The sequence below is a fragment of the Melospiza georgiana genome, chromosome 2 (genome assembly GCF_028018845.1).
Source record: "Melospiza georgiana isolate bMelGeo1 chromosome 2, bMelGeo1.pri, whole genome shotgun sequence".
Classification (NCBI taxonomy): Eukaryota; Metazoa; Chordata; class Aves; order Passeriformes; family Passerellidae; genus Melospiza; species Melospiza georgiana.
In genome coordinates this window covers 110,833,504-110,858,060 of record NC_080431.1, presented here as the reverse complement: position 1 = coordinate 110,858,060, position 24,557 = coordinate 110,833,504, and the positions used below count along the sequence as shown (strand labels likewise).

Below are 24,557 nucleotides of genomic sequence, written 5' to 3'. Positions count from 1 at the left end.
TTTTAAACCCTCCACTAATATCTTGTGATTTAAAGGTCACTCCAGAAGAAGAATCAAGGTGAGGCACGGCTAATCCTGCAGCCGAGGCGGCCTTTCCTTTCGCCCGGTTCCTCGCTGCAGCGATGCCGCGGCGGGGCCGGGTGTGCCGGCCCGGGACCCCCTCAGTGCCGGCCACACCCGGGGGCTGTGGGGCCGCCGGGGCAGAACCGGCGCTTCTCCCGCTCCCAGCGCGGTGAGGCTCCCAGGGAAGCCGGGGAGGCCGCTCGAGGGCAGCGGGAATCGATGCGAGCGGCTCCGGGCGCCGCCTGCGGCCGCTGAAAGTTCCCCAAAGTCGGCCCCGGCGGGGCGGAGCGGGGCCGGCAGGGGCCGCGCCCCCGCCCCTTCCCCGCGGAGCGCGGCCCGGCCTCCCCCGGCAGGGGCGGGCTCGGGGCGGAGCGCTCCGCGCCGGGCCGGGCCGGGCCGGGCGGCGCCGGAGGGCCGGGGGAGCTGCTGCACCTGATACACCGGGGCGGGAGCGCGGCGGAGGAGGGCGGGAGGGAGCGGCGCTGCCGCCGCCGCCTGCGAACGCCTCTCGCCGCCGTTAGACAGCGCTGGTCTCGCCGCTTCTCCCTCCGCCCGCCCCTTCTGCGCGGAGCTAGGCTCTCGCTCCTGTTCCCCTCGGGGCCGGCGGCTGCGCGTCCTCCTCGTCTCCCTTGGGCCCCATGGCTTCGGCCGGCAGCGGCATGGAGGAGGTGCGCGTCTCGGTGCTGACCCCGCTGAAGCTGGTGGGGCTGGTGTGCATCTTTCTGGCGCTGTGCCTGGACCTGGGAGCTGTGCTGAGCCCCGCCTGGGTGACGGCGGACCACCAGTACTACCTGTCCCTCTGGGAGTCCTGCCGCAAGCCCGGCAACTTGGACAGCTGGCTCTGCGAGTCGACGCTGAACAGCGGTGAGATTCGGCTGCCCCCGCTGCCCCGCTCCCCTCCGCCGCCAGCCCTTGCGGCTTTCCCCTCCTCGTCCGCCTCCCGTTCCCTTGGCCGCACCCCGGGCACTGAGAATTCCTTCCCCTCGCCGTGCCCTGGCTGACCCACCAGCATCCCTCGAGTTGCCTCTCCTTCACCCTAGTCTCCTTCGGGAGTGTATCCCAGCCCTCCTGGAGCCAGTCCCCCCGGACCGGAGCAGTGCCCGGGGCCGTGTCCCGCTGCCCCCTCCGGTTCCTCGCCTCGCCCTTTGCCGCCCCGGTCCCCGCCCGGCTCCCAGCGCAGGCAGGAGCCCCCTGCCTGCACCTTTGTCCGCCCGCCTTCCCTTCCCTTCCCTTCCCTTCCCTTCCCTTCCCTTCCCTTCCCTTCCCTTCCCTTCCCTTCCCAGCTTCTTCACCCGTCCCCATCCTCCTCCTCCTCCCCGTCCTCCCCCAGCCGCCCCGACCCGCATCTCGCCGGCGCTCGGGCTGGGGCGGAGGCGCTCCCGGCGAGCGGCGTGTGCGGGAGGGGCAGTGCCGAGCTCGGATCGTGCTCGGGCTGCGGGAAGTGCGAGGCTTCAGTGAGCGAAACGAATCACGTATGGTGGTGACTGGTTCCCTATGTGCCGTGGTACTGTCACAAAAGATCCCGAGTTTGAACTAGTTTTGATTATTTTTTTCCGCGGAGAAACTGTTTGGGATCGAGTATCTTTTACTGTCCCTCCGCCCCCATCTGAGAAGTCTCAGGTTCTGGAAAGTTGGGGCTTCCTAAACCCAAACCGGTTGCTGCTTTGTCCTGAGTGGGGACGCCTGGGCTTGGACTCTCTCCATCACGCCGGGTGTGCTTGTGTGTGTGTCTTTCTCTATCACGTACTGATCTCCCCATCGTCTTTCACGCTCCTTTGCCTTCATGCCACACTCCCCATTGTGATTTCTTGATGCTCATTCGTACTTCTCCTTTTAGGTCTTTGATCACAGATTGTTGTTTTTCTTAACGTCATTTCACTATTGCTTGGGGTACTTCAAAAACGGGTTGTGAATGATAAAAACAAGCTGCCTGTTGAATATTTTTCAGTAAATTCTTTTGTAGTGTGATAATTGTTTTGGTTTTCATGGGTGGTTTTATTTACTTTATGCCTGATAGCAACTTCTGGAGCCCCAAGAGAAACACTGGCAAATGCAGCCGGCCTCCCCCCACATCGTTTTTATCCCCATTCCTGTCCACACAGACACACTTGCATACACTTGCATTGATAAATCATCTGTTTGGATTGCTGTGCTCTTTGGGTAAATCGTGCAGGGACAAGATGTGTGTTTTGGGAGGGAAAGCAAAGGACTGACTATATTCTTGGTGTGTTTGTTTCCCTGTGTTCTCTGAGGTCCTTGTATAGGTTCTGGGAAAAAACTGATCTCAGTTTGAGTTGGAATTACACAGGTTCCTTGGCTGCTGTGCTTATTTTTGTTTTTTTGTTTTTTTTTTTTTTTTTTTTTTTTGTCGTGTGCTGTAATATTTGAGGGTTAAAATGTTGTTTGAGATTTTGTTTTAAGTAATATAAAATGAATTGTAAAGAAATGCCGGTTTCAGTCAGTTACTAGGGTGTCTGCACAAAGTTTGGAGTGCTTTCTTTTCCTTCCCTGGTATAAATGGAAATTTATGTAGGAATGTCAGCTTCTACGTGTCTCCTTAGCAACGTGAATCCTTTGCCCCTTCTCCCTGTCTCCTGAAATAGTATCCCCTTGATTACAGAAAGACTTTTCAGATGGCTTGAATGAGAACCTGCTTCCAGTGCCCCCCAGCCCCACACGCTCTGCTGGGCTCCCCGCTCCATCCATCTCCCGTCACGCATGCGTCTGTACAGACACACACAGACAGACAGACACAAAAGTGGGATGGGGAGAGGAGCAGGACAGCTCATGGAACAGCATAAAGGGACACTAATCTCTCTTGTTCCTCTCTTGGTCACCTGTCTGTCTGTGGAAGATGAATGGGTGAGGATGGATAGGAATGAGATGTAGTTTTCGCTGGATGCTGTGTGTTGAAAAGCTGGTCTGTCCTCTGCTGGTGCCTTCTTCTATCGTGCACAAATTCCCGCCTATCCAGTTTTATTCAAGTTCCTTGAATGAGCTTTACCCATTTTCCTCAAGTACTTTCCAGTCTAGTAGAGCCAAATTTCAGAAGCTACTGTGGAAGAAGGGAATGGTTGTTTTACTTGAGGTGACTGGGATAAACCCTTCACTTTCCTCATGCTCAGCACAGAGTACTGCATTCTGACTAGACCTGTAACGTGAGAAACTGCACTGTTTTCCTCTTGCCTTTTGCTACTGTGGTACAGTTGCCATTAAAGCCAATAGGAGGGCTCCCGCTAAGTTCACCAAGTTGGATTGGGCTCATATTTGAGACCGTCTTGAGCGCTGGCATTAATATTTTAAGTGCACTTTCCGCCTACATTGTGAATCCAGCAAGCAGGATTTTGCAGATAGTGGAGAGCTCCCACAGGGAAAGCTCTTTTAGCTTGATACCAGTGCAGGCAGCTTTGCAGCTAGCTGTGAGAAGCAGCAGCACACACAGGAAAAAAAAGGCATCTTCAGCCATGGTTTTAAGAGATTTACTTCATCATCCCTTGAAGGAGAGCACCTCAAGTGGCACCATCAAGGGCATGCTCATACTGGAAGCTGTTAAAGCCTATTTGAGGTTTAATTAAAAACTTCTGTTGTAATTACATGTAGGACCCCTGACTGCTGTCAGAAGGGCAGCTTGGTAGTGGAGAGGAGAAGGAAAATGCACAGAGCATGGTGGCATTGGCTGTTGTAGCAGGGAATAATCTCATTTTTCCTGGAGCATTGCTAGCGCTTGGAGCACGTGTTCGCATTCTTTCTTTCACTGTTCCAATGGCTTTTTTGTAACTTGCAAGTGTTGTTTGCTCACATACTACTTTTAAACTTGTGGAAGTACTTCGCAATAATTATGGTTCAAGTATGTAAAATAGTGAGTCAAATTAATTTTTTGACATCTGAAAATTATAAAATGTCTCATCTTAATTTGCCTTTTTTTTTTTTTGGAGTCCTTAGGATCTGAGTAAATCTCCCACTAGCAGCAACTTCAGGAGATGAATAACAAAGTTGCCAGTGTGGAAAGCTTCATTACAAAATCTTGAAATTCAGAATTGCAGTTGTAAAGCTCTGAAGTTTCACCACCTGTCTTGGCATATAGCTGTTTTCTTTGTGATCAAAGCTTACCTTGGCTAATGCACAAGTTGTCTTTAGACCCACTGTATTTTAAACTTGTGTGTCTTGAAACAAATTAATTTTTTTAGACCTTATTTGAAATGCGTTATAGCTAGTTTGTGATGGTTTATTTGCAGATTTATCAAGAGTTATATATGAATATTTATTCCTGTCACAGCATTAAAATTAAATGCATTCCATACAAAACTGCCTGGAATATCTGTACCATCACAGGTACTTTTCTTCTTCCTGCAGATAATTAACAGTAAATTTGAATTTTTGCAACAGACTGCAGCCACTATGGCTCTTTAAATGAAAGATACACAAATGTAATGTAGAAGAAATAAAGGGCTCCATAGAATCTGACCTGCAGGTGAACATTGTCTATTTTGACTTAAATATGTGTATATGCTATTCATAGAAAACAATGGCTCCTTCGCAGCATTTCAGTTTATTGTGAAAACAGCACATACAAAAATACATTTGAATGGTTTTGATTAACTGTATTCATTTTGGAGAATGTGGGGTATATGGCTTTGTTACTTTACAACCTGTGGATTTCTTTATGCAACATTCAGTTTTCTTCAAGAATATTATGCCCTTTTACAACTGCCCATGAATGCTTGAAAAACAAAACATCTCCAGGAAATACAAGCAACAGAGTCTCTGAATGTGTATTAAACTTTGTGATGAGCAAACAGTGAAGGTAAGCTTAGCCTGTAGCACAGTGCAGTAAACAAATTGAGTCTAGTTTTATGCTTGTAATTTTGTTCTAATTTGTTCTTAAAATAAAGGCATCATCAGAGGCTGTTCATTCGGTAGCACTTCAAGGGCTTAACCTTAATTACACATTAGATGCAGATATCAGAATTGACATGCCAGAATAGTCTTGGATGGTATCTCCTTGTTCAGAATCTAAGGAGCTGTTCCAAGGGGAAATTGCTAGCTCAAAAGCAGCTTCCTCATTAGAAAATCTGGATCATTGCTCAGATTTGATGTTGACATGTATTTGTAAAAAGCTCAGCAAAGCTGGTAGTTTGCTATAAAATAACAGAAGAATGAATGTGATTTTACTTACCTGAAAAAAGAGGCTCATACAATCTAAGGAGGAATTAATAAAGCATTCCTTCTGGTTTTGAATACTGTAGTCTTTCATTTTGTGTATTAACTCTGTAATCATCCCCAGCATTGTATCTGAAGATGGATATATAATCAAAAGCCATACTACTTCACACTCAGTGTCTGAGGCTCTCAGCAGGCTGATCTAATTTTGAAGTTGAGTCTGACTTGAAGGTTAGCCCTGTTTTCCATGGGGAGCTGAACTAGGTGACTTCCAGACACCCTTCCCAACCTAAATTATCCTTGGTGATTCTGTGATGACTGACACTCTGTTAATGCCTGAAGTCTGTCTGGCTTTTTCAAACTGTGCAGAATGCCTTGAATTGGCTTAACTACCCCTCTCAGCAGCCCCTGATAGAATATTTCAAGGAATGCTCCTTCTCTTACAAATGGACCCAAGGCCATGGGAGCAGCAGATCCTGTTCAGTGTGGACCTTTTAGTGTGGTGGAGGCTGCCATTGCAGCCACTCTTCTCCAAGCAGTAAAAGACATGGTTAGAGCTCATCTGTGATGTTTGTGTCATCAGGGCAAGAGCACCTCACACCTTATCAGTGATAATACTCTTAAAAGAAATAAATAAAGACTCATAGCTATAGTGGGTTATTACTGCTGCTGTTGTTCATTGCAATTTTAAAATCAGTAATGTATCCTGTTGCTTTAAGTTTTGTTTATTAAATATGATGTCCCTGGAGTTAGGGATAATGCAAGAAGTTTTAATATTTGATGAGATTTTTATATTTAGAATTGCATAGAGCGTGGCCTTGCCTCTGCTACTGATTTGTGGCCCAAGATGACCACATAGGATTCAGAGTAACAGGAGGTTACCTGTAAAGTCCAGCCAGCTGTATTGCTTTATGTATTTCACTTGTTCCACTTAAAGTCATTGTTCTGATGGAAAGTACAACTCAAACTCTTTAAAATGCTAATCGTTTTTCTGAAGGAACAATGGAATGTGTTTTGAAAGTTGCAGAAGATTGCCATTCTTCTGGAAGAACATTGATAACTGTGGAAAATAGTTACTTCCAGTTCCAATGCAAAGCATAGTATTTCAGATTGCTAAAAAGTAGTAGCTTTTATAGAAGAGGTCAGACATACTGAGCTTACTGTGAAAAGCTTGTATAACACATCTCCCACACTTCTTTCCTAATGGTAGAGTTCTAAGAGTTCCAGGTTTTTGTGAAGTTCTCAAAGTTGTGGGTGTGTGCAGTTGTTTGAGGGTTTTTATTATTTTTATTGAATGAATGAATATACAATAATTAAAATGACATAGTAACAAGCAAATCTCAGAAGAATGCTGTGTATCCAATAGAGGAAATGCCTGAGTACATGCTGTACTATTCTGTGAATGAATTATAGATTACATGATTTTCTGTAATGCTGTGCTTGTCTTCAAGTCCTCTGTTGGCAAAAGTAGTGTGCAATGTGTGTTGCTTATAAATGGTAAAATAAAGATCTATACAATGGCACCATTTAATTTTTTATTTGAACTTGTGCTGTGTTTAAAGGACTTGGTGATTTTAGAAATAAAAGTGGACCACAGAGCAGACATACAACATTCCTCACCCCAACCCACACCTCTGCAAAGTGTCTATATTTCATATAAACAAGGAATTCAAGCTTGATTCTTCACAAGAGGTGTGTGTCCATGGGCAGATGAGCAAGCACCTGCTGTGTTTCAGGTTGCTCATGCATCTGCAGCCCCCAGGCATTTAGACCAGTTTGTTGTCTTGCTGTCTCTTTCACACAGCAGTAGAGTTGCTTACCATATTTTTACAGATATAACCAAATTGTCCCCTGTACTCCCAATGGCATCTTTGGGTGGAAGGTGAGGGACACTGTCGCAGTCATCTTTTCATGAAGAATCCTTTCCTTGGGATTTTTCCTCCTGAGAAGCTGAGAGGCCTCAGGAACAAAATGTAAACAATGATTATCTGCTGCTGTGGAATGCAACAGGTGGATCTGTGATTGGTCTCATGTGGTTGTTTCTGGTTAATGGCCAATCACAGTCAGCTGGCTCGGACTCTCTGTCCAAGACAGAAGCCTTTGTTATCATTCTTTTCTATTCTTAGCCAGTCTTCTGATGAAACCTTTTCTTCTGTTCTTTTAGTATAGTTTTAATATATATCATGAAATAATAAATCAAGCCTTCTGAAACATAGAGTCAGATCCTTCATCTCTTCCCTTCTCCAAGAACCCCTGTGAACACGGTCAGAGGACACTGCTTTCCATGGTGAGGTGAGCAGTCTGCATAGTGGCTGCCTAGTTCTTCCCCCAGACTATCAAGCACATCCTTTCCAGGCTGAGGAGGGTAGCTGGGAGGAGAGCACTGGAGCATCCTGCCAGTGGGCTGTTTGTTATCTTGACTGCAATAGTCAACCTCTTCCTCTCTCTTCTCAGTTACTGTCACCCTGATTTTTTAAGATTTTCTAAGCCTTCTGATGTTTGCATTCTTGTAACAAACTTTCTCACACACTTTCTGTAGATAACTTACTGTTTTGCATTCTTTTATGGAGGAGGAAAAATTTGATGGACTGTTGGTTTGTCCAGTGTCATTGGAGAGGTGGCACTTTCACCCTCCAGTCCACTGTCACTTTTGGAAATCTATAAATGTTGGAGTCAGAAAATCAACTTCCCTTTTTACCTTGAGAGCAGCAGTGTGTCCAAGTCGTGTTGTTTCGTGTCTTATAGTGACAAGTTACCTTGCTCTTGAGAAGAGGAGAGCCACAGGAGGAGCCCAGGTGAGAGGGTTGCAGCTCTGTAGGGAGCTGCTAAGGCCTTTTTCCCTCAAAGGTGGGAGAGCCCTGAGTCTGGGCCACCATCCAGTGATGGTCAGCATTCCTGTGCACCAGCAGCAACAGAGCGTTGGAAGGGACCAGTTAAATAAGAGGCTCTCTTGAGCAAGACTCAGATCTGGGCTTCCTTGTGCCTATTTGTTCATGGACCTCATAAATATTTTTGTGCCTTGGGTCCAGCAGACAGAGGAGGGCAGTTACAGCCTGCCCTAGCAGTCAGGAAATCCCACTGGGAAAAGGGAGCAGAGGTGTGAGATTAGAGTCTGGAGCAAGGGCTGGGAAGCAAAGGCCTTGCAGCTTCTGGAAAGCTCTCTAGCTCCTGGGTATGGCAGCTGAGGAGTTCTCTGCCCTTCCTCCTTCACTGGTTGCCTGCCCTCATTATCCATTAGCATTCTGCACCTCTGTAAGACGCAGGGTCTGCAGCAGAAAGCTGTTTTTTTGGATTTCTCTCTGCTTGTTCTCTTTTTCTTTGACTGATTCTAAGTGACTCTTCACTTGGCATCAGGAACACTCAACCATCCTACAAGCCTCTTGTACAGTAAATGCAAAATGACTGATGCCTTATGTGGAGCCTCTGAATTATCCTTAGGAGGCACTTAAGGATTTTGGCATCCAGCGTTAAATGCTTAAATTTCTCTTTGGGTGTTGTCAGTGTCCTGCTGAATTGGAGCTATGGCAAAGTCTTCCTGTTGGTCCCATGGGTGTTGTGCAGCGCTTGGGTTACCCAGGGCTTTGTCCCACGTGCTGCTGCGTGTGGATAAAGACAGATTTCTTAGGGAAAATGTCATGTTCTTCTTTTTAACATATCTATGACTTAATGTAGCTGTTTCATTTGTTTGAATTTATGGCTTTTAAAAGAAAGCTTTGGTGTAAAGTGAGTTTCCTCAAGGAAATTGTGCTTTCAGCCAGAGCTGGCTGGTTTCTGTAGCTCTGGTAATGCTAATGCTTTTCAAGTGTCCGAGTGACTGGAATAGCCACGTGCACAAGTAATTTTCCTACTTCAGAAAAATCTTATTCTCAATCCATAAAATAAAAAGAAAAATACAAAAGCCAGAGTATGTCTGTGCAGCAGCCAGCACTAGTAAGCATACTATATTAATCAGTGAACAGAAAATACTTATTTATTGTCATTTTTGTACAAGGCTCCAATGTCAAAAGCTGTGGCTAGAGCAGTTTATGGAGGTTTGGTGTGGATCTTGCCAGGAAGCACTTGTGCCCGCAGTGTGCAGAAGTGTCCATTGTGGGATCCCAAAGGACTGCACTTGCAGGCTGGCTCTACAGGAGCAGAGTGTGGAACCCAGGAACTCACAGGCACTTCCCAGCTTTGGCCAGCATCCCCTTCACCCAGGGCAGAATTCTTCTGAGCAGCTCTTTGAACACCATCATTCTGCCTCAGGCTGGGGCTCCAGAGGTGACCTCTGTGGAGTAATTTGATGTGAGTCCTTAATGGCCCCTGCTGTTCCTCAGCATTCCCACAGAACTCAGTGGCCCTTCACCTTGCACGGAGGCCTGTGCTCAGGATCCTGCTGAAGAAAGAAGAAATCTCATTGATCATGCAACCAAAGCACTTCTAGGAACTAGAGTTTGTCTTTATGTTTTTATATATGCACTACACTTCTCAAAGTTTTGTTGGCTATTTGATATTTAAGTCTGAATATGAAGCAATTGGGAATATCTCTAGCTATCCTATTTATTTAAGTTGATTTTATGATACTCAGTGGGTTACATTTTATTTCTTATGTGTGGGTGCCTCAGGTTTCTCTGCTTCACCCATTGTTTCAAAATCATTATTCTTGATTTTAAATGCTATATTGCAATTTCTTCGAGTATTTTATCTGAGAACAGGTACTTGTTAAATAGAAGCATTGCAATAAATCAGAAAAATTTACTTGAGTGTTATGGTTTCGTTTCTTACCCAGATTTTGTTTTGTTTAGAAGGTCAGGCATTCCCTTCATCATGTGTGAAGCTGCATGCATTTTGGTACTTCAGCCTTTATGAGAAGACTTGATGAAGAGCTGTTGAATGGAAGAAAGGAGTATTTGATTGTTTAAGAAATTAATTCACTTCACATGCACTGTCTGGAATAGCCCTATACACAAATGCTTCACATTTACACTTTGCTTCACCACTTCTTCTACTTCTTTTACTTGGTAGAATACCATGTTGAAAAAAAAATTTAATTTTGGGGTGCCTTACTGAAAACATGACATCTGTACTAGCCTTTTGCATTGATTTTCCATGTATTAAAAAAAGGACCTAGTTATTAAAATAGACATTTCAGGACTTTGATGTGATTTCTTCTTCTTTTATGCCTTTCCCTGATTTTTTCCTAGTGGCGAAGTATTATTTTGTGCAAGGAATTGAGGAAATAGCACTGCTCTTAATTAAAAATCACAGCTCAAAGCCTTGGGTCATTTCTTTTGGGGAAAGAAGCGAGGAGAGTTAGAAATGTCAGTGTACAGTTGACACTGTGCCTCTGGGTCACTAAGAAACAGGCAGAATTTCCAAATAGGAAGGAGACCAAGCTGCCCCCCAGAAAGGCTGTTGTATGAGGAACTAACTGAAAATAAACTCTATCATCATGGTTTGGTGGCTTTTTATTTTTTTTTAACTGAAGATGGTAATTTTAATAATTTTTTTCACCAAATATGTATTGAAAATAGATCTCAAGTGCCTAGGTTCATATTTATATATATTTCCAAATACTGAAGCCCATGTCCCCAAACTTACGGGCAGATTGTTACAGTTAAAAATATGCAAACACTGTAATCCCTGTCAGAACTGCAGTATATCTTTCTTATGGTTCTAGACTCTGGGATGCTTCTTGGGGAATTTCAGACCTAAAAATAGGATACATTAAGTGAGACTTTCCTTAAGAAATCTCTCGAGTTACCTAATAATTGTCAAAAATGTCTTAATTCTAGTTTGCATGGGATAGATGGCACTACTAGTGTACTTCTTAATGTATTGCTAAAATGTTGGAACATTTGAAAAATCTAGTTTATCTAAACCAATAAAGGAAATCTTACTTGGGCATGATATTAGGTCACAGTGCTTTTTCAAGTCTAAAATTTTATTAGCATTTCTATGAGTTTTACTAGGTTTTTGCTAGTTCCTAATGCTTTTCTTAGATAATAGATGTGTAGTTTAAAAACCTGTAGTGGTGTACAGTGAAAAAGACTGATGTGTACTCTTCAAGTGTAACCAATTGTGTTTTGAATGCAGAAAAGTAATAATTATCATCTGTAAGGCCCATTTTACCTCTGTTTTTACATATTTCTGTCTCTGGGAGAACAAGCAGTCTCACTGAACTGCTGAGGCTCCTGAACTTACAGTTCTTATTAGTAACTTCTTTGCAAGATTGGTGCATGCCTAGAAGAGATACAAGCATATTTTGGATGCTCTAAAGTAGGCTTGTGATGTTTATGATCTGTGTACCAGTAGCACTGTGTAACAGAACAATCTCCTGATCCCATTCTGGTGCTGTGTCCTGTAAATCACTCTTGGGTAGTCTGAGAAACACTACAGATCTTTTTGTAGAAAAATTCTGTTTCCTCTATGTGTTTATATTATAGATATTTGATTTACAGGATGCTCTGCCTTCAGAGGTAGTGGTTCTTTGGATTTTTATTTTACTTTGTGTGAAGACCAATGGCCTGGATTTAAAAAAAATAAAAGATAAAAAATTGCTGTTAAGTAGAAGACCCATGCAGAAGATTTTGCTTTCTTAGTCCACCATAAGCTTTATTTTGTCACCTAATAAATGGCTTTTGGAATTGAAAGTTAACATTTTTCAGAGAAGACAAGGAAACCTAAACATTTAGTTACTATGGCAGGCACTATAGGAAAGTTTCTTCCTGTATTCTTCATGCACTAATGTCTGACTTTCACCATGTTCTTCAGCCAAAGTCCCTGCAGCTTAAGGCAAAGGCTGGTAGCACTGTGTGCTCCTGTGAAAGGGACTAAAATAAGCAGGCAATTCCAGATGTGCCCAGAGCACAGCATTCAGTTCCTGGTCCCCAGCTGGTAGTGAGGAGCAGTGAGAGCCTTGGTTTTGTCCTGCAGTCAGCATCTCTGAGTAGGTTGTCTTACTCAAGAAATTAATTTTGTTTATTCAAGGCAGTTCTTTTTTAGTTAGGAGTGTAGGTGTCTCCCAACACTCATTTGTCCTTTTACCTCCCACATCAGTGCTATAGTAAGGTAGTTTGTTTATTTTTTAACCTTTCTAAAATCTATATATTTGTCCTGGAAGTTAAACTTTATTCTAACCCTGCACTTATATCATCTTTGCCTAATTTATTATCAGTTTTTTGGTGATTTTTCCAGTGTTGCTTTGGAAAGCAATAGGATGCTTAACCTTTTTTTCCATTTAGTTGCTACTCCAGTGTCATACACATCCCTTTGCATTAGAGTTTGGCACCTGATCAATGCAAAGACAACAATTAATATTTAATTATTTGTGGTGACTTTCAAAACATTTTAGTTTCTGAGTTTTCCTGTCTGGCCCTTTGATTTATTTCATCAATTTTATGTGTCTTTTAACTTTGGTGTGATATGGATTTATGTGGCTGGTCTTTGTATCTGTGCAGTTTTCCAGTGCAAGGATTCCTTTCATATTGTTCCAAAGTGATTCATTCTGTTTATTTATTTCTGAGTTTTGTATCTGTAATGCACTTTGGTATTGGAAAAATCCTTTCTAAATCATCAGTACACTAACCTCTTGGTGTTTCTGAAGGCTCATGTTAATATTAAAAACCATTCACTGAAACATCTCTGTCCAGTCCTAAAATCATATTTCCATCCCAATAGTGATGGTGTAGCAGTGGGACACACAACAAACTGGCATTAGATATTTAGAGATTGCAGGCTGATGATAGGATGAAAGATTGTTCCCAGCCTTGGGGTTTAGTCCAGTAAGAAAACACGGAGTAAAATATCTTGGAAGGCTGAGTACTTAGTAATTAAATTATTAGTAAAGGACATGCCTGGATTTCTGGAAAGAATGAAAATAAATGTGTGTACTTGCACAAACACACCTTTAAAATCACTTTCTTTTCAAGCAATGCTTTTATAGCTCTTCTATCCACTTTCTTCTTCTAATCTCCTTCATTTTGTTTCATGTAATATGTGAGGGCTTTTTGGTGATAATAGCTGCCAGCATTCCATTCCCAAACTCCACAGCTGCACTGTCTGTATCTTCAGCAGATTAGATTCCTCTTGAAACTGGATCCAATGTTTATTTAAAACAGTGCTTTTTACTCATTCCCAAAAGACTATGTTCATTGTTGTTGTTGTTTTAGTAACCTTAAGATACCTAAATTTAATTTGGAAATAATAATCTTATTTTCTGTGAACTTGGGCATTTTATTCTGAGTATCACGTGACTGGTGGCATTTTCAAAGTAGTGGGATGCAAAGGATCCATACATGCTTTTCCCATGAGCTGAATTTATATCATCTTCTTGAACTAGTAAATAGTAGTGATAAGCAGTAAATAGTGATCTGATTCTTTTTCTTTATGCCTGCTACTGGAGAGAGGAAAGGTCTTAGATATTCTTTTGGGAAAAGAGACAACCCAGTGCCTGTGCCTTTCTAAAGTCCCACAGAAGCTCTTAAGTTAGATTTTGGAAGTTGTACGCATGCATCATGGCCATCAGCTTACAAATGGATTCTGATTTATGTGATTTAAGACTGCAAATATTTTGTTATAACTGCATCCATTATATATCAGAATAACTAGAAAATAGTCTGGGACAAGTGCAGAGGTTGTTTTTGGGGGAAGAAGAACTTACTCTTGAGGATAACAGACATTTTAAAATGGTCTTGAGATTTGACTGGGTCTGCAGCTAATGATTGTTACTGCCTTTAGAAATTCTTGACTTGCAGTTATCTTTTAGTGTTGAAAATATATATATATATTTTTTTTTTCTTTTAACCTTTGAGCATCTCCTCAGTTTTGTTACTCATACTGTGGCCTTGGTATTTCCCAAGGGACAGGTGTGTATGATGGGGCTTTGTGCATTTCCCTTGCTGTGTCATCCTGATCTCACATGCAGAGGTTTGAGTTTCACTCTCTTTTGTGAGAAAGTTACAGCAGACTGAGGGACAGCTAACATAACACCAGCTAATTCTGAGCCAGCCTCAATTTCTCATTCTAAATTGGATAAAAACCAGGGGACCAAATTACTCAGTTTTACTTGAGACAAAATCCCAACGAAGCCAACTAAGGCTTGAGTAAGCGTGGGAGGTTGTGGCACTTTGCTTCTGAGTTACATCTGCTTTATGAAGGTGATTCAGTAATTAGGGGAAAAAGAAATTCAAGGCACAGCTCTTTATTTACTCAATCCTCAATGCAGCCTCTGTGTTCCTCATATTCTCTCGTTTCTGTCAGGCCTGTGGGCTTGTTTTACTGAAATTATATAATTATTTTTTCACCTCTTTGTGTTTTTTTCCCCCTAGACTGGCAGATAGCTACTCTGGCTCTCCTGCTGGGTGGTGCTGCCATTATTCTCATAGCTTTCCTGGTTGGGCTGATCTCCATCTGCGTGGGATCTCGGAGGCGCTTCTACAGACCAGTTGCAGTCATGCTCTTTGCTGCAGGTAAGCACTGGCATCATTAAAAACATTTCCTGAGAGCAGCTGAACCTTCACGGAGGGAGATATGCCTCGTTCTGCATACTAATTCAGAGGTGTTTGGTTACTTCTGTCTTAACTCCAGTGAGGTTTCTCAGGCTGTAAGTTCTGCACAGCATTAATCATTTTTGCAGTTGCACTATTATTAGTTCATAAACAATTATTTATTTGCATTATATTTATTGTTTTATGAAGTACATGCAGCAGGAGAAACTACAGAGGATAAATCTTAAAATACCATTTTTAATCTGTGACTTTGTGCTGCTTGATGTCCCCATTTTTATTCTTCGTGCAAAGCCATTTTTATTTTAATGTTCTCTCTTTTGCAATTTTAAAACAGGGAAATTAATACCCAAAGGTGAGCCCTGGAAGCTCTACATGTGAAAATAAATGGGATTATCTTTCAAGGTGTTTATATATGCCCCTGTGCCATAAGGAATTAATTTTGTTGTGTCATCTCACTTGGTTATTAATTTAACAAGCTGTCACAGTGCAGTCCCTGTTTGGTTTTAAAAACATAAAAATGGAACAGTTTATATAAACTATCACAAAATCTTAAGGGAGACCTAAGAATCTGAATTGTCTGTAAGACTGGTCCAGTGAGGTACAATTAAAATATCAAATCATCTCCTTTTATATATATTCTGGTGCTTTGGGGCTTTGTCAGCATGGATGTTTCAGATTCTCCTGAGACTCACCAACCATGATTTGCCTTCATCCTGTCACTCACATCTGCATTGGAGCCAGCAGCTTAAGCCCCTTCTGATAGCCCATAATGAAGAGGATGACAGAACCTTTGGGATGTATTAAAAAAAGCCACTTAGAGGGAGATGAGAGGATGAGAATGTGGAATTGGAGGAGTTTGGGATGAAGCAGAACTCCGGGAAGGCTCCTGCTGCCCCCTGCTGATAACATTGCCTTGATGGAACCAAGCCCTTCGAGATGCGCTTTTATGTGCTCTGGACATATTCCTAGACTGCATTTCATTTGCTTTTAGGAAATTAAAGCAACCTAGGATCAGATTACCTGAGTGGAAATCATCTGGTTTTGTTCTGTGTGTTGCATTGCTTGCTTGGTTAAATGAATAAAGGTACTGGTTAAATGAATAAAGGTACTAGTACTTAAATTAAGTGTTAATTCTGAGGTTTATATGGTATGCTGGGCAGTTAACTTTGAAGAAAATGGGGTTATATAATTTTTGTAGTGGTTTCTTGTTTGGCCTTTGGCTTCATTTCTCATAACATCGTATAGTTAACTTGGTAATTATTCAGCCATACATGCCTGTCTTGCTGTGTTGCTCATTCAGTAGTTAAGTTTGTACTAAAAAAAGAAATTGCTTTCCACAAGAAAAGATTTCCTCAAATCCTACTGTTTCTCTTCATGCGCTCTCCTCTGCATAAAATTGCTTCTAGTCTTTACTACAAAAGGTTGATGGTGAAGGCTTTTAATGCTTACTTGAATCTAAGAGGAAATTAAGTTGGTTCTTTAGCTTTTGATGGTGTTTACATCTTCCCTTTGCCTCTATGTGTGTGCATGTGCGTTTTGAGCAGCCATAACCTGAAGCATTTTGGAGGAGAGATGATGAGCCCAAGACAACCTGCCCCAGTCTTCTTCATTATCTAGCAAATCTGAGGAGAATCCTTTCAGGATTTGACACTTACATTGTTAGAAGATATTTCCTACAGGTTTTATCTTTGATGTCAGCAATTGTAGAGATGAATATGGATGATGTATCTTGAAAGAATTATGGAAAGAATCCCCGACTGAAGAGGGGAAGGTTAAATTGTAGCAGTTTGTGCATTATGCAGCTTTCCATGGATTCAAGCCTTCATCTGTGGATTTCACAAATCTTTCAGGATAAACATCACCCTGACCTGTGAATGTGCTGGCAAGACCAAATATTCTGTGTAACTGTGCTTGCGAGTGTATCAGCTGCCTCTGGAAAAAGGGCACAGTATGAATTTCCCAGAGACATTTAATGATGTATGGGTGTTGGGTAGAAAAGGTCTCTGTGTGGAAGAAAGGACAAAATGGAAAAGTTATTTCCAGGTGCCTTATAGGAGTCTAAACAGTTGGCTCCAGGCTATTTTTTTTCCTTCAAGTTTTGATTATTTTTTTTTCCCTCAGCTTCAGCTTTCAGTTAGCAACTCTGTAGGTGAGGGAGAAGATTGACTGAGTGGGACTGGAAGAGATGACAAAGAAAGGGACCAAAAAAACCAAAATTCAACCTAGATGCTGAAAATAAGCCAGCAAGTAATGAAAAGATGTGAATGTGTCTTCCTAGAGCTGACAGTATGTATTTCAATGTTGAGAACTTGAGGAACACCTCAGGTGGTGGAAAAATGTGGAGCAGACAGGGAGGCAGCGGCAGGAAATCTTGCATGGAGCCACCTCGGCTCGTGTGCCTCTGTGCTCTAGTGGAGTCTCCAGCTCATGGAGCTGCTGGGTGTCTTAGAGCTCATTAATCAAACTGGCCCTCAAAGTGCAGGCTCACAAACTTGTCAGTGCAGGAGTTTCATGATACACTTACTGTTTAACTAAGTGCTAACCAAGTCTAACTTAGGGGCAGAAATAGGAAGTGTGCTTGCTGAAAGTCCATAAAAGAAACAAAAGAAAAAGTAAAGATGCTTGCCTTTTGGTGCTGTTTCAAAAATTGTGACAGTGTTTTGAAGACTATCCTGGTGACATTAGTGAGCTTTTAATGCATTTCACAAGGTGCTTTTCCATGCAAGATAGGGAAAACAGTGGCTAAGTGAAAATATTACAGGTAAGAGAGTAATATAAAATGGTGCCAGACAATAACTGAAGAATACTTAAGGAGGTATCTTTTACTTCTGATAGAGAGAGCACAGTTGGATTGCATCCTTAGTTCTGTGCTATCACCTATTTTCATAATGATAGAATGAAAGTTAGTGGAAGATAGAATGAAAGTTTACTTGTCAATTTTACAATGGATGTAGGAAAAATTGCAAAAACATTGAAAGCCAGAATTTGATTTCATGAAGTTGATGGAATGGTCTGAAAAAGTAGGACTGACTTCAGTAGAATGTAGTTCAGGTTGCTACAAGGCAGCAAAAAGAGTCATAATATCAAAGAAATACTGTTGGGGATAATACTCTTTAGGTTATGTGCTCCAGTCTCCTTTTTGAGGCAGCATGGTCTCTAACAGTGACAGCTTTGTCTGGCCCAGTTTTGAAGAAATTCAGGCATGAAGATGTCACAGCCTTTCCAAGCATGTTGTCCTGGGCCCTTGCTGCCCTCCTTGTGATACTTTTTTCCTTGCTGATGTCCATCCTGAATCTCTGAGATTAGTGTCCACTCTCATTACTGCCAGCTTGCCTGGCACTGCAAAGAGGAATTTTCTTTTTCCTATCATTGTTGCAGCTACTTTTTCAGGTAATCTTTGAAACACCCAGCACTGATTAATGAAGTGCTTTACTCATCTGAAATGAGCAGGAGGTAGAGAACAGAAGTACAGAACTTACTAGCCAGCACCAGCATTTTCATAATTACAGATAAATTAGAAAGCCACATCATAAGTGGGTTTTTTGATGTCAAAATTTACAGTCAAACATTTGTACAAAGAAAAAAAAGCATGACTGAAATTATATTTTCCTACTTTTAAAGCATTTCTCATGATTTCTGCATGTTTAATATGATGAGTATGTATAATTGCTTATATTTCATGTGAATGGAATAAAACTGGTATTCTTGTTCCTATATTACAAACATCATTGTGCTTCATAAAAATCTGTCTACATTTGGAGTGAACAATCAAGTTTGAGATGATTAGTCTTCTCTGAACAGCATTTGAGTAGCCAATTTTTAAAGATTTCCTTTGCAGTCTGCTTTTCTTACAGGAAAAGAATTGTGCTTCTGAAGAAGGATAGTACACACTTCCCTTAGCAGGAGTTCCTTTAAATTCATTAGAAATAAATCAGAAGTTACAGGCATTGCTTTCAACATCTTTTGGGGTCATGCTGGTCATTTCTCATAACTTTGCTGACTGCTGTCTCTAGCTTGCACAGCTCCCTTGCTGCTCTACAGGGAAAAACAATGACAGAAGGCAAAATCAGTGCAAAGTGATGACAGTGCTGTGGAGGGTGGCTGCTCCCACCAGCCACTTGCTGCCAGCACTTGCTCTGAGTTCTACAACAGCAAATCTGGATCAATCGTAGGGAAAGCTGGAACCCTCACTATGGAAATGTCAAAAAACCCTCTTGTGTGTGTGTTGCTGCTTTAGCAACATGTTCCTCTTCCAAGAGAATCACTTTTTTTTCGGTTGTGTTTTGACAAGTCCAATCTGTAGATTGAAATTAAGCATACTTCATATGTTACAGTGTGGAAGGTGGAGACTTCCTTGGTTTGCACTTGACACAGACACACATGGAGCAGCTTCTGCACTGACTCAGCAGAGGTGCTGCATCCCCAGTGCAGGAAGGCACTAAAGAAAAACTCATATATTTCCATACATTTTCAGAAATCCTTTCTGACCTTGAATGGTCTTAAAGATGTGTCTGAAAGCTGAGCATATGTTGAGGTGTTTCTGGATGTAAAGATGCTCTTATTATACAGAACTAGAATGCATAATCTTTTCATAAGAGTAGGTGCTTTTCCCAGTGTAGCCTGCCAGAGTTTCTCAAATGTTGCACAGTATTTTGTGAGGTGACAGACAAAAAATTATATTCGAATGGAATAATATTAAATAATACTTCAATAAGTGTAGAATTAAATAAAAGTCCTGAGGATTTTGATATCCACATTAGAAAATCCACTGTGCAAACATTACTCAGATTGCCAGTCTCAAGTAAGGGTCCAAAAACTACTCTGTAGGCTAAGGTAGATGAGCTGAAATTTCCAGTGAGTGTCTTACAGAGTTTTATCACTGAGGTTCTGATGAACATGGGGTCTGATCTCCCCACAGCAGCCCTTTCCTCAGGACAGGTGAGCATTTGTCTCCAGGGCTAATGAAAGGGGCCAGTTGGGCAAGGGTGTGTGTGAGTGAAATGACCAATGTGTGTCTGTAGATCTCAGAGGCAGTGCTATAGGAAGTATTGATTTTGAAGCTTTTTAATGTCTTGGATTTGACCTATTTTATTATCTTCTTTCATCAAACAGTATTTCTGATCCACCCCCTAAATTCATAATAGTTTGCTGGCTTGAAGTTTAGTGACTGATCAAATTTTATAGTTTCCTTGGTATTCTGTGCAAGAATGTCATTAATTCTGCTTACAGAACACAGTAATGAATATGAAATATGTGATTCACTGAGTCTCTACTGAGCACAAGTATATATCACCTATGACAATGAATTATTTCTAGGCTAAGTAAATTATTTGATTCTCAGCAACATTTCTTAATACGTATTCTCGCTTCTCGTTTTGACTTATTTATAATGGCAATAGAACAAGTTTTGCTGTTATGGAAGGAGTAATGACTGCAAACTCAAATACAAAGGAGAAACTGAAAAGAATTTGGGAAATGCCACTCTCACTGTTTATTTTGTGGACATTTGAAGGATCATCATTATATCACAGCCATAATATTTGTTGATCAGCAAGGGAGTATGGAAGAGCTGCTCTGTTGTCTGTGAATGAAATGAAGGTGGTTTAAAAAGGGCAGCACTTAGAAGCTAAGAATCTCCAAAAGCATTCTAAATGTGAATTTTAGTTATTTGATATTTTCTTTGTTTTAGGGAAGCAAAATAAGGCTTCTTCTGACATTTGTATTTTTTTTTTTCTCTTTCAGTTGTTCTCCAGGTCTGCAGCTTAGTCCTTTACCCAATCAAGTTCATCGAAACGGTCAGCTTGAAAATATACCATGAATTCAACTGGGGCTATGGCCTGGCATGGGGTGCAACTATATTTTCATTTGGGGGTGCCATTCTTTATTGCCTGAACCCTAAGAACTATGAAGACTATTACTAGAATCATTTAATGAAAAGAAAAATTAAAAAAAGGATTACCCCATCTTTTCTAGCTCACAGTTTTTTTAGAACACTTGTGGAGCACCAAACAGTCTGCTCTGTTGATAAAATAGCCTTTGCCTTTTGGGTGTGAACACTGTAACCAGCTTTTACAACCATTTAGAAGAACTGCAAACACTAGGATTGCTGATCTTTCATAGGCAGATGCTGCAAGCTGCTGATACATAAACTTCATTTTTCCTGACAACAAGCAAAAGGATCTACGTAACAGCGGTCATTGTGAGAAAACTAGTTGGAATGAGAATGCAATGCCAGCATCTGCTATTGCCTTCAGGGGAGCAGCTGGTATGGGCTCCATTTAGAAGTTTCCCTGTATCATAGAGGATTCAGATGTCTGATAAGCAGGCAATGGCATCGTGTACAATAGGCTGAGTTGGCCCCTTGTTACTTGCTCAAAAGCGCTCTTAAGGAATTAGTTGCAAGGGACTGTGTTGAGGGCAGTGAATGTAACTGGTTAATGACTTGTCTAATATCTGCATTCAACAGTCTGCTGGTGGAATAATTAAAAAAAAAGAAAAACCCAAACAAGCCACCAACCCACACAGGATTTCATGAATTAGTAATCGACATCACCGTGCCAGCTGTAGCAGATTGTTGAAGGAAGTCCAAACCCAGAGACATGTGCTTCTGACTGTGTAGTTGGAAGTTGTCTCAGCTCTCAGTGTTTTGCTGGAGGGGTGAAGATAAAGGGGAATAGAAAAAGACCTGTTCTGTCCCTGGGACATCTAAAATGTGTGAATGAATTGCAGTTGTCCTGAGTAACCATTTAACTTGCAAACATTGTCATGAAACGAATGCATATGGAACAAGTTCAGTTATATTTTTGAAAGGTATTTGTTAGTATAAATGAATATATATAATGCAAATATATATGCAGAGGGAGAGAAATGATTCATCCTAAAATTTTAATATGACCTGTGATGCAGTGGTTAAAATACTAACTTTGTACACATTCTTGAAAGTCTTGGATTGGTACCCCCAATTTTGATTGGTGTTACAAAATAAACACACAATGGTTTGTCTTCTGTATATGCCCTTGTACAGACTCTGTGTTATGGGAAATGCTTAAAAGTTCACATCAAGTTAAGGTAGAACTGGAGAAAAATAACTTCTTGCTATTCCATGTGTAATATAATACTTGCTGAAAATACTTTTCTAAGGGTGTTGCAAATTTAAAAACTGCCATTTTTTAAAAATCTGGTTAGGTTGTGAATGTCCCTGATCATCAAGAATACAGCTGAGACCCCATCATGTCCATATTAAAACATTAGCACTTCAGGAGGTAATCTCTTGTTTTTAAAAACTGTGTTTCTAATGGACTTTTTGGTGATTATCTACATCTGATTACTCCTTGCCTAGTGTGTTTCCCATTTAAAACATCCAGAGACTGTACTCATGAAATTAAACCCAATATAAAATAGGGAGAACCTTCACATGAATTTAATCCGCATCACTTTTATTTTTGTTTACAATTTGCTTATTTGGATATTTTCAATTAATTATAAGCATATTTTTATACAACTGTAATCTTTAGAAATAACTATTTTTTTTAATGGAGAAATTTAAAATATATTCTCTGTGGACCTCTACACAAGCAGATATGCTGGGGTTGCACATCCACCTCTACACAAACGGTTTTGCTGGTTCCATGGAAAAGGCTCCTGAAATAATGGGTGTTAAGATGGCATCTCTTGTGTTTCTGCTGGGCCACCATCTCCAGGGTGCTGAGAGTCTGCAATGACCACAGGGCTGCCTTTAGGAGGTCACTGTGCAAGTATTGCTGGCTTGTGGAGATGGTTTATAAAACTCTGGCACGCTCTGGAGTTCAGTCTTTACTACTGTGGCAGAATACTCAGAATCAGCAGTGGTGATTAATTAGATTAGATGGAGCAAAATGACAGCTTGACATGGAAGGGACTGCATGGCAATGCCTGGAGAACAAAAAGGATGGGAGGAAAACTTGGCTCCAGTTATTTCACAGGCACCAAGAGAGCATTTGCAACTCTGCTTTATTTCCTGAAACTGACTTGAGGCAGATATTCAGTATATAGTTCACTCAGTATCTTTCTGAACAGCTGTGTAGTTCTGCTTTTATTTAGCAGCATGGAGAACATTGTAGTTTGGCATGGGAATTAGATTAGTGCAGAGAAGCCCACTGTGAGAAGATGTCTGTACCTTTCTAAGGAGATGGTGTTTTGGGGCCAGCATTGTGGCACTTGTCTGTGCTGACAAGAAGGTGCAATGCTGAACCCACATCGTAGCCACTAATTTATCAAATTGTTTTTCTTTATGTAGAGTTTGAGTGAAAGCAGCTGCCAGGCCTAAGGCAGATGCAGATGAATGGTGTGTGCTCTGCAAGGCACTGGCTGTTAATGTGAAAGGCGTTCTGGCACAACAATTTACAAACGTGAATGCCTAAAGACAAGGTTCTTGATTCACAGTTGAGTCAGAGATCTGATTTTCAGTCCCAATGTCTGCTTTTCCTCTTGAGGGTGATGCAGTCCACTAGAACCCACCTCAGACTCCTCAGGACCTTTGTGTTTGGGCATTCAGTATATGGATTTAGGTACCTACGTTTAGCTTAGGTTGCTACTGCAGTGTCTTTTTTTTCCTCTTTACCATTGCAAATTTTGGCAAGCATTCTGTTTCTCAGAACAGAACTAAAGGTAAATGCAACTCTGTGCTGATTCTTGGGTTTTTTTTTAGCCACGGAAAAGATGCAAGTCTGTGTCCTGAGTGTACGTACGACAAATTAATAATTTTGTATGTTGTGCTTGTGTCATGTCACCATTATTTCAGTTCTTGGACTTTATCTCACTGGCAGAATGATTCTCTCCCACAACAAATCCATTTTTTTTCTTCCAAATATATATGAATAAATATATATATATAGCAAACTTGCAAGCAGGGCTAGTTATTTGTATTTTTTAAGCTTAAAGTATACCGTCCGGTGCTGACAAATACCCAGCACCTCCTGGATTTCTTGCACAACTTCGTTTAGCTTTTGTAAATTTTAAAAACAAATATAGAGAGACCTATGTGTTTGAAATATAAATGATATATATGGATTAGCATGTAACTGTATATTATTAAACATGCAATGAACTGACTGGTAAGTGAAGTCTAATCTTATGGCTAGCAATGTAATTTATTCAGACTGTATTTTTGTACAGCGCAGTGCACACTAACCTATTGCCTCTGTGTCCTCTATAATGCCTAAAACTGTGCCTAGAAATTTCATTTATGTCTTTCAAAGAAAAGAAAAGAGATGATTAAATGCTTCATGTTGTTGATAGTATTGGTTTTTCTGATGTTGTTCTTTATTTATTTTTGAGAAGTGTATGGTATGTTTATTAAATGAATCCATCAAAATATGGTTCGTTTTAAATGGTCATTGTTAGCAGGGAAAGACTGATTTTTTTTTATCTAAACTTTTAAGTTTGCAGTTTTAATACCATTTCTGCATTTCACGATTTTTGTAGCTTACATAAAGTTTTATGTGAAAAAGTAACTGAAATAAAAAAAAAAATTGTTACACTAAGAAAATGTGCCTGTTTTGCTCTGAATAGAAGATGTATGCAGCTCAGGTGGTGTGGTTTACTGAGGAGGAACAGGCTCCTTAGGCTAATGAATATTCCTGGTATTCAGTTAATTACATGCTGAAGGAATCTTATCAAAATACACAGAGGGAGAGAGGGAGAGATGGAGGGGTGTCATTGTAGGTTCCTGTATCTCACCTGGCCATAAAGCAATAGCACAGGGTGAGTTTCTGGGTGTCACAGAGCCCACACTGCCTTTATGAAGATGCAAGTATTTTAACATGAGAAAACCAAATGCTTTAAATGTAAATAACAAGGCTGTGTTGA

At 41.1% G+C, this 24,557-nt stretch overlaps 1 protein-coding gene across 1 annotated transcript; it reads left to right on the top strand.

Annotated features, from left to right (window-relative positions):
• The first annotated feature begins 487 nt into the window (after positions 1–487).
• TMEM47 (transmembrane protein 47) lies at positions 488–24,228 on the top strand. Its single transcript, XM_058018824.1, has 3 exons — positions 488–927; positions 14,532–14,672; positions 20,454–24,228. The coding sequence occupies exons 1-3, from the start codon at positions 702–704 to the stop codon at positions 20,630–20,632; spliced, it is 546 nt and encodes a 181-aa protein (XP_057874807.1). The 5' UTR covers positions 488–701; the 3' UTR covers positions 20,633–24,228.
• The last annotated feature ends 329 nt before the right edge of the window (positions 24,229–24,557 follow it).

Bases quoted from the DNA above. Each gene is read 5' to 3' on its own strand.
- TMEM47 (XM_058018824.1), top strand. From the start codon at position 702: ATGGCTTCGGCCGGCAGCGGCATGGAGGAGGTGCGCGTCTCGGTGCTG. The intron at 928-14,531 runs GTGAGATTCGGC...TTTTCCCCCTAG, and splicing joins CGAGTCGACGCTGAACAGCG to ACTGGCAGATAGCTACTCTG. The intron at 14,673-20,453 runs GTAAGCACTGGC...TTTCTCTTTCAG, and splicing joins AGTCATGCTCTTTGCTGCAG to TTGTTCTCCAGGTCTGCAGC.